The sequence below is a fragment of the Corylus avellana genome, chromosome ca11 (assembly GCF_901000735.1).
Source record: "Corylus avellana chromosome ca11, CavTom2PMs-1.0".
Taxonomy (NCBI): Eukaryota; Viridiplantae; Streptophyta; class Magnoliopsida; order Fagales; family Betulaceae; genus Corylus; species Corylus avellana.
The window spans coordinates 18,730,315-18,740,857 of NC_081551.1; the positions used below are offsets into that span (position 1 = coordinate 18,730,315).

Consider the following 10,543-nt stretch of genomic DNA (forward strand, 5'->3'; position numbering starts at 1 on the left):
TTATTACAAAGGTCAGAGAGCTAGTCAAAATGACATGACTGAAGATGATTTTGATTACTCTCAGCAGGCCTATGAACACGAGAAACCGCCGCGTGTGAATAATAAGAAGATAGAGACCTACCATAAATCAATTTTTGAGGATAAGAGGAAGATTGACACTCAGATGAAATGGAGGGATATGTCGGATTTTGAAGCCAACATTTCCGGTTCTGATGATGATCTTAATGCCCTGCTAAAGGTAAACCACATTCTAGGTATCAAGTATTGATTTTTATTTCAATCATTCAATTGCTAAGTGAAATGCTGACATGCTCGATATCAGGAAGAGGAAGACCTTGTAACTGCTCACCGTAGACAAGTGGAAGAGACAATAGACATTGTTAGGGAGGTCAGTAACAATTTCTTTTTGACTCAATTATTCTTATTTGGACTTTTTCAGATTGTAATCATTTATACAGGAGATGGATCTGCTGGTTGAAGCTGATCAGCCAGGCAATCAACTGGATGATTATATCTCCAAGTTAAATGCCCTTCTTTCACAGAAGGCTGCTGGAATTCTTCAACTGCAGACCCAGTTGGCCCAATTTCAGAGGCGTCTGAATGAGTATAATGTTTTGGTCTCTTCTGGTAATTGAATTCATTAGGGGGGAGACTGATGATGAAAAAAAAAACCATTGTTTGATATGGAATGGATTTTGTTGAGCAATTGTTTTGTGTTGCTCAGTTTCTTCCTTGGAAGTTTGGTTTCCATTATATCGAGCCTAGTTTCTGGCTCAACGCTGTTGTTTTGACCTGAGCTAGCGGAAACTTGATCTGTAAATATATCTGCTCACTTGCACTTTCTGTAATGCTCTGCGGCAGTATAATTTGTCAGCAGTGGAAACACCCTGCTTGGGTTATTGAGTTTGTTAACATAGAGCTATAAATCACCAGTTAAACGGCTTTTGTGTAATGGACCATGCTTGACTCGAAACTTGAAAGTGATGGATTCAATTTGCTATTTGTTCCCTAACAAACCTTTTTTCCTTACTATCTTTGTCGTTTTGTTCTTATTACTGTACTTTCTTTTGCTTATCTCTATTATTTGCTCAATGACCTGAAGAACTGATTTTCTAAAGACCCGCAGTCCTAAATTAGGAAAGTTATCCCATATCCACATGAGTTTTGGTCCGGTGAAAATTAAAGACTCGAGTTTCTAATTTTGATAATTAAGAATTTAAGTTTTAACCATTTAATATAAAGGTTTTGATGTCGAGTTTTTAACAATAGAAGTGTTAGATGACATCTTGCTCATGTAACATGAATGAAATTGTGTAAAGCGTATTAAAAAGTCCCGTCATAATTATGTCATAAACAAAACAACATAAAATATGAAAAAAAAAAAAAAAAAAAGGGTTGGAAAGGCCTACGTACCACTCAAATTACTACCAAATTTACAATGTTTTTTCAAATTTTCAATTGGGATAATGTCCCCCTAAACTACTAAAAAATTGTCAATTTTTTTCTTGAGGCTAAAAAAGCTGACAATAACCATATAGATTTTTGAATAAGACAAAAATATCCTTATAAATTTAAAATAATAATAATAATAATAAAAGAAAATTTTTAATTTTTTTAAACGGAAAATTTTATTGAAAAAACGATATTTAAAAAAAAAAAATTTATAAAACAGCATTTTTTTTTTTAAATCGAAAAATTTTAAATTTTTATTATAAAAAGGGAATTTTTTTTTTTTTTAAAAAAAAAATTTGGCCAGCCCATAGATTTTTTTTTTTAATTTTTTTTAGAATTTAGTATTTTTGTTTTTATTTTATTAAGGGTAATTTCCTCATTCGGCAAGCATCGACAATTTTTGGTAGTTAAGGGCATTGTCAATTGTTTTTATTTTAGGCAAGGATAGAGTGGTGGCTCCATCCTCAAATCATGTGGAGGCCAGGGACGATACCCCTTGCAAGGCTTGCATGGGTGGATAGGGTTGCTCTAGGTATAAGGACCTAAGGCTATCATTGGGTAGTTTTTCCATGGTCATAATAAGTTTGGAAGATGATAGAGTCCCAGCGTACTTGCCTAACTTCAGTTTAATTTTTGCCTTACTCTTTTATTTAAAAATAATAAATAGAAAATGAAAAACATGTTTAAAGCAATAATATCTATTTTTGATCTTACATTTATTTTGTATTTTTTTTAAAAAATACAAAATGATATTTTTCTTCATACAAAATGCTTAATTAAGAAGGACAAAAAATAGGTATTATTCCTTCACACATTTTTTTCATTTGCTATTTAGTTTTTTTTTTTTTAAATAAAAAAAAAAAGACAAAAGTTGGACTTAAGTTGGGCAAATAAGTTGGGTACCTATCATCCCTTTATATGTTTTGATCGGATATTTTGATGTAATTAGGTCAGCTGTTTTAGTTTTTGTACAATCTCCATATATAATAGCTTAATTTATATCTTTCTTGAGCTGTATGTTATTGTCTGACCTTACAGCTTTAAACCACAACTCTTGCATCTCCAAATACATTTACAGTAGCGGAGATTTCGCAATCAATGAAAAATTGGATGACTTCTTTAGCATAAAGTGTGTGAACTTGCATTTATAACAGGCAAATAAGCTGGATTTACTTAGTAATGCTATTGCCTACCAGTTTTCTGCTTCAACTGTGTTTTCAAAACTTATAAATTGTGCAACAACACCATAGCAAATATCCTTATTAATCATATAGAAAGAATGTTTATTATATAAGTAAACTAATTGAAATAGAAATATGTTTAGATATAAAAATGAATTTTCTGTAAAAGTTTTTGTAGGTGTAGTATTTCTCTCAAGTAAATTAAACGCATCTAGCTACCACGTGTATGATATAGTGACTTTCCATGATTACAGTACTCCTTGGGAACTTTTTCCATTGTCGGCCCTAGGATGTTTTGGCTGGATATTCTAATGTAATAAGGTCAAGTGTACGTTGCAGTTATTATGCAGTTTTGAATGATAAAACCACCCTCCATAATAGTTTTATCTTCCTTAGGTTATAATTAATGTGTTTTACTGCCCTAAAAGAAGCTTGTAATTAAGCAAGTATGCTTTAATGTCATTGATAAAAATTCTTGATTCCGTCCCTAATCATAATCCTTATTGCTATAGGATTACACACAATAATACGACAAGAATCTAGAACTGTCTTAGTCACGTCACTAGTGGGAACTCCTTGATCATCGCTTTCAAGACATGTTGTACCAAAATCTTCGATTAGTCAAATTTCGAAGTCGGCTGAATCAGCCAGAAAACTCTAATCTACTTCTTTCAAAGCCACAATTGGTACAGAACAACACTGAATATATACGTAATTACATAATTCTGATTTAAATCGGGACAAAAATTGCAATATTTAAAGCTAGAAAACAAGCTGCAAACAACCCCAACTCACTCCACTTTCTTGAGATAAGAGATTATAATCTTTGTGAGGCTAATTCTCCATCTAATTACAATTAATAATGAAGATGGCCCATGCCCACCAATAAATATAGACCACGTACGTTTTCCCACAATACAGGGCACATAAGATGGTGACAAGTTGCTGATTTTCGTTTTCATGATAATTCTATCACATGGGATCGATGAGCAAATTGATCTTGAAGATGGAAGATGATTGGTTGAGTATCTAATCCACACGTTGGAACCCATTGTGTTGGAGTTGTTTATCAAACTTAGACCTTATGAAAACACGTACACCGCCATTAATTTTTCTTTAAAAAACACACCACTCCGACCTTTTTAATTAATTATATAATTTAACCGACCCAATCAGAGAAGGCAGTTCTTAACAAACCAATCAGAGTCGCTGTCAACCAACCAATCAGAGAGTCATCACTATCTAGCTTTGGTAATAGGACAAATGTAAGCTTACATAATTAAACATGATTATTGACCAGAGCTCGCATAATCAATAGATAGCTTGAGTTAGACGTAAAATAATATTTATATTTTTTTATTTTTGCTAAATCAACTCGATCTTTCTTTGAGATTCCATTAATTAATTAAAGCCAAATTTATTGTCAAGGATCATAATAAAGAAACTCTAAAAGAAAGGGTAAATTTCTGGTATTTCCTTTCCTTAATTAGGCAAAAATATAAGGAGAAGAAACACACTGAGATAACTAAAAAGAAAACAAATGATAGAAGAAAGCCCTCAAGGGAGTAGGGGTGGGCATGCATTAGAGGTGGCGGTGGAGAAAATGGGCTTTCTATTTTTCGTATTCGCCTATATATATATATATATATATATATATATATGATAGAAAGTTAGAATTACCTCCGACTTATTTTCGATTGAGGTAATTTCCTACCACCTCTACTTCCGAAATGCAATCTTTTTATTGGATCGATCAAACTTGCAATAATGACTGTTTTGTATTTGTTTAAGGTTGCGACCCTACTTTTATTTAAGCGCAATAAAGACGGCTTAACCAATCATAAATTGTATTTTTCAGTATTCTTAATAAAAAAAAAAATACTCATAGAGTGATTTTTCTTTAGTTTTCCTTTATACTCGGAATGGCTGTCTTAGCTGATTCTGTGTCTAAGCATGGGGAATGTTTTCATTGGAGTTCCAGCCAATGGCAGCACATGACTAGGAGAACGAATCAGAATGTGCCCTATCATATCAAAAGTAATCTTAATGAAGTCCGGTAGAGGAGGAGGAGTTCAAGATTCTGATTTGGAGAATCCATTGGACAGGAAACGCCAGACGGTCAGGTGCAGTGTATGACTTTTCGCGTACGTGGAGCGCCATCTGGATAGAAGAATTGATAGATAGATATATAGGAGGTGGAGGTTGCCCCCTGAACAACCATACATGCAGCTTCTGTATACCTGATGGTAACGACTATCGACCGTTGGGCCCAGGCCACACCTACGTAGATTGGAAAAATTCGTGTGGGACGTTGCATTAATGTGTCGCTAGATATGTTACGAACATTCGAGGTTAAAATCTTCTTCTTCTTCTTCCTAAAATCTCATGTTCAGGATGTTTCAGCCTTTCAATCGTTGACTTCAATTACAACCATCAAAATGCTCCCGAAGATCTAGCATGTTGTCTATTCACCCTCTATATATATATATATATATATATATATATATATATATATATATAAAGAGAGTAATACTACAGGCATCTTAGAATCTTCCGAAAGTTGTTCCAAATGTGATATAGTTTTTTAAAATTACTAATAGATTAAAAATTAATAAATCACATCTCAAATTTAACGGTGATTTTAAAAGTCACATCACATTTGAGATTACTCTAGGAGGACTCTAAGAAGACTTATAGCATTACCCATATATATAAGAAAAATAATAAGACAATAGGAAGGAAAATTATACCAATAATTAAGGATAATATAATGCTTAATTAATGTACAATAAAATTTTACAACTTTTGTCTCCTCTAAAGAAAATCTAAAATTGTTGAATTTGTTTAGGGGATATACTTGAATCTTTCCCTTTCGAGAGGCAGATGACACAAGTCGTTATCATTATATTGCTTAGATAGTCAGAAATAATCGGTTAGGATAAATTCATCCATGTTATGATTCAACATATTGGAGCCTATTAAGGTCTTTTGACGTTGTATTAAAAGTTCAAGATCTTTTTATTTTATTTTATTTTTATTTTTTGAGCAGTTTACAATTAGGTAAATGGAAAGGGTTATATGGGGCTTTCCACCATTGATCCTAATCGAATTAAAAATGGATAAGTATTGGAAATAAATGCTTCTAAATTCAGAGTTCAAAGCGGCTTAACAAAAATTGGCTCCCTTTGAAAACTTTTGTAGCAGTCCAATCTTGGATTTGCTGGAGTTTCATGATGGTATTGTCGATGACGGATGAAAAATGTAAGTCGAAAGTTAGATGTGTCTGATTTATGAGTAATTCTAGATAACTTACTTGTATTCTACTTGTGTCTTACTAAGAATGATGCGGCTATTAAAATCATCATTTGATCAAAATTCAATAATGATCAATCACAAGTCCAATGGTAATTTTAATATTCACATCATTCTTAGTAGGACACAAATAGACCATCTAAAATTATTTCTGATTTATAGCAAGGATGATGAGTAATTAATCACCTTCTAAAAACACACATACAACTGCAACCTTCAATTAGGGTCATATTCACTTCCAGATTACTTGTTATATTAAACTGACATTTATTTTTAGAGTATTTAATTTTTATAAGCATTTTTAATAAAGTTAAGAGAGTAAATAATTTTCTCATGCATTTCATATTGAAAGAACATATGTCAATTTAATATAATGGTTAAATTTTTTTTTTAATCTAATTGGAAAGAGAACTTTATCCAAATAAAGCTCGAAAAATGTCAAAAGTCCAACCCTTTTACAACTTTGCACCCTTGCCGACTTGTGATTAGAAGGGATTTAATGCAATACAATATAATATTTTGCTCCAATCACTTGCTGATAGGTGTCAAAAATTATATAAAAAAGATAATAAAATTTGCATGGTTAGCAATTAGTCATAAACCTTTGCAGGATGATGCGACATATGTGTGTTTTATTGAATGTGAACCACAAGATCCTCATGACTAGTTATCTTATAATAAAGAGAGTGATAAACATTTGGTCCGAATAAATCCAAAAGTCACTTCAAAAAAAAAAAAAAAAAAATCCAAAAAGTGACGAAAGCTCCCTAATCTATGACGGTAAAAAAACAAAAAGATCTTCAAAAAATATTATCCGAATTAAGTAAAAATTACTAAAAATCAACCGACAGAGCTCTAATTAGGAGGAGACAAAGCATAGATGATAGAGTATATAAACCTGCTCCCCACGCTCCTAACAGCACTCCAAAAGTTGGCCTTAACACGTGGCCGAATAGCAGAGCGCCAGATACGTGGCGATGCCGTGTTGTGCCAACGCACGAGCAGTCTTCGCCCAAAAGTAAAGGCAAAAGCAAATCGGATACCGAGGGACCGAATCTAAGCCTCTCATTTATGCGCTCACTGATACCGCTTCTTTAATTCAATAAACTATTGTTAGAGTAATAAGTAATTTTAAAAGTTATTTTACATTTAAAATAATTCTAAAAAGAATAAATGAAGAATTATAGCATCACTCCTATTATTATATCTTCCCACGTTCTTCGCCGGCGGCTTCAGTCTTAGCACACTGTTTGGGAGTGGGAAGGAAGAAGATGAAAATAATTGTAGAAATTTATGGCGGGGTCGAACTCATGGAGTTGGAGCAATTATTCATTGCGGCTTAAAAATGGATTCAATCTTTCTTTTATCTCTCCACCATAAAGAAGGGTTTTGGATTAAACATGTTATATCAATATTCTTAGGAAGAAAATCAGTAATTGAGTTTTGTCGTGTACAACACTTCCTCACTAGGAGTTCGTCACCCCAGATTAAGGTAGAGTTAGCTTCAAGGGCTGCCATGCTGAACCCCATTATGTGCATCACCGCCAAACAAAGGAAGCTATTGAGCCTGCTTTGGTTCGCATTAGCGAGCTACCTCTTGAATGAGACAGACTGTACAAAAGGGCCTTAAGACACGTTGTGCTCCTTCCACCAAATTTTTGATCCGAATAGTATTAATGATCACGTCGTCCATGGCACACATCCTCGTACAGTAACAGGGTGTCCAATCAGCACGCCCCATTCTATAGAAGGTATGAGCTCGATGTCCACGCACGTAGGGGATGGCCCACCTTCTACAAAGACCATGCCGAACCTACTCCCAGTGATCTACCTGTTGCAGCATAGACAAAGCATGATCAACGCTAATCCCAAGGAGGTTGAACATTGAATAATGAAGAACCGCTAGGGGGTCGTCCGATTGTATGGCCATGTAGGTTTTTGACCATGTAATGCACATATGTATAAAACGAAAATCCATTTAATGAGAACATGAGGCATATTCAGATTACACCTATCTCCTTTTCTTGTGTGAACCTTTATCTATGTTTCCATTAATCTTTGTTATTTAGCTATTTTGTGTATTATTACTTAAATCTCTCTGTGACCGGAAACTGTATTAACAAATATCTTACAAAATTCTAAACTATATGGTCTAAATTAAATTTTTAAAGACTAAAACAAGTAATTCTCAATTTTAATTGTTTTACATGAAAAATTGTCTAAGAAAATTGTTATATAATTCTTCTTATTATTATTATTATTATTATTTTGGAGGGAGAAATGGTCAAGGTGCGATGATGGAAGAGGAAAGTCGTGTCAAACATGTTTTATGTTCATATCCACATTGCTCCTTTGAGAGCTAAAACCATTATGCTCTATTTTCAATGATGTTTTAGAAAATGGAAAGCTTTGAAACATAGCGAAAAGAATCTATTTGCATCTTTCTAAGGTTCACATTGACAAACGGATATACTTGGAAAAACAATGGATGAAAAAAGAAAGAAACAAAAATAAAATGATGAAAATCAACAATTCCTTTCCTTCTTTCAATCTAAATCGAACTAGTTTTTATTAAAAAAAAAAAAATTATTCCAAAAAAAATAAAAATTAAAAATACATATGGTAAATCGGTAATTCTCTTTTGTTCTAATTACATTTATACTAATAGAATCTGTTCACACTGGAATTCAAAACCTTATTTTAACTTTTTTGATTTTTATATCACGTCATTCTCTTTTTATTACTATTCAAATAAAAAAAATCACTACAAACAAAACTTTTACACATTTTCGTATAATTTTTCTTTTATTTTTTTATACAAAACATTTTTTTTTTTTTCATATCAATCTAAATGGATTAAAGTGTCTAAAGAAAAAGCTTTAACAAACAAACCCTTAGACCTGAGATGGTGTTTGAAACTCTTTTATATTCCCTCAATTCCAAATAGATGATATATATATATATATATATATATATATATATATAAGTGTTTAAAATAAATAACATTAACATCTGTCATCTGTGATATGAAATAAATAATAATGTATCGCACAAAACCATATTATAATATAATATTATTTCAAGAGAAAGGAAATTCAATACCCACCTTGTCGTTTAGCGAGCAAGGGCGACGTCGCCGACGTCGCTTATTGACACTAAACTCCCCACTCTCCGTATCTGCGCGTGGCAGAAACACTCAAAATATCTATCCCCGGACCATGATATTTATAACAAAAGATGATATAAAAGTGGAGCCATGTGGGTCCAATCCCGTGACCAAAGAAAATATAACAACGGCCCAGATGCTGCCACGTTATCTCATGCTACTGTACGTGCTTCTGTTTATATATTACGGTGCCGCCTCGGCCATTTGTTGCCCCCTCACGGTTTGTGTTGTCTACGCCCCTCTTCCATCCATCTCAGAAACGGAAAGCGATAAAGCTGTAATACTCTGTGTGAGTGTGTGAGAAAGAGATCGAGAGAGTGTGTGGTATATGGAATGGAGGCGAACAACGTCATCGCGCCGTTCATTATGAAGACTTATCAGATGGTCGACGACCCGGCGACAGACACCCTGATCAGCTGGGGGAGAGCCAATAACAGCTTCATCGTCACCGACCCCTTAGACTTTTCGCGGGGGATCTTACCTGCGTATTTCAAGCACAACAACTTCTCCAGCTTTGTTCGTCAGCTCAACACATATGTGAGTAAAAAACTAGCACCAATTTATTTATTTATTTTTTATTTTTTGATTTTGTAGACCAATAAAAAATTTTGTGTTAATCAGGGGTTCAGAAAGGTGGATCCTGATAGATGGGAATTCGCGAACGAGTGGTTTCTTCGAGGCCAGAAACACTTGTTGAGGAACATCGTGCGGAAAAAGCACAGTCGGCAAGGGAAATACGAGGAGCTAGACGAGGAAGAGATGGTGATGGAGATAGCAAGGTTGAAGGAGGAGCAGCAGGCCTTGGAGGAAGAGCTGCAGGGGATGAACAAGCGCTTGGAGGCCACCGAGAGACGGCCGCAGCAAATGATGGCGTTCCTGTCAAAAGTTGTGGAAGACCCAGATATCCTTCCTCGCATGATGCTCCAAAAAGAGCACACGAGGCGGCTCGCCGGCGAGAAGAAGCGGCGGCTGATGCTACCCTCGGCGTCGTCGTCTTCGTCGATGAAGACTGAGGACGAAGAGCAGAGAACTGTAGGGGTGAATTCGTCGTCGCCGGAGACTGGATTTGAAATCGATAACTTTCGTGAACAGTCTTCGCCGGAGACACCAAGGCCCGGGTGGGTGAGCCAACGGCCGGTGATGGGTCGGCCTCAGATTGCGCAACAGCCCTTTGGTTACTCCGCCATTGATAGCTCGTCTCTGCTGGTGTCATCGGACTACACCGGAATCGGAAATGGTATGGCGATGTCGCCGCCTGAAAGTGCCTTTTCGTTGTATGGGAATAGTACTAGTGGTGGGCAAATAAGCTATTTCACAGAAATGGCGGCGAGTTCACCCCTGCCTTATCCCTTTTCTTTGTTAGGAGGCGGCTTTTAACTTAGGGTATTAGTTGCTTCACATGATTTATATTGGATTTTGTCTTTTGTATTAA

At 34.8% G+C, this 10,543-nt stretch overlaps 2 protein-coding genes across 2 annotated transcripts; both read left to right on the forward strand.

Moving 5' to 3' along the window:
• Positions 1–4: 4 nt before the first annotated feature.
• LOC132165180 (kinesin-like protein KIN-13B) lies at positions 5–1,032 on the forward strand (the record flags this gene model as incomplete). The annotated part of the gene is made up of 3 exons (XM_059575671.1): positions 5–238; positions 323–388; positions 459–1,032. Coding segments are annotated over 3 exons (477 nt in total), but the record flags the coding sequence as incomplete, so codon positions are not given.
• Positions 1,033–9,260: 8,228 nt separating this feature from the next.
• Positions 9,261–10,543, forward strand: LOC132165787 (heat stress transcription factor C-1). The gene is made up of 2 exons (XM_059576471.1): positions 9,261–9,648; positions 9,733–10,543. Exons 1-2 carry the CDS (start codon positions 9,445–9,447, stop codon positions 10,486–10,488), a joined length of 960 nt encoding a protein of 319 aa, XP_059432454.1. The 5' UTR covers positions 9,261–9,444; the 3' UTR covers positions 10,489–10,543.

Excerpts from the sequence above, each read along its gene's own strand:
- LOC132165787 (XM_059576471.1), top strand. The coding sequence starts at position 9,445 with ATGGAGGCGAACAACGTCATCGCGCCGTTCATTATGAAGACTTATCAG. Across the intron at positions 9,649-9,732 it reads TTCGTCAGCTCAACACATAT|GGGTTCAGAAAGGTGGATCC; the intron begins GTGAGTAAAAAA and ends TGTGTTAATCAG.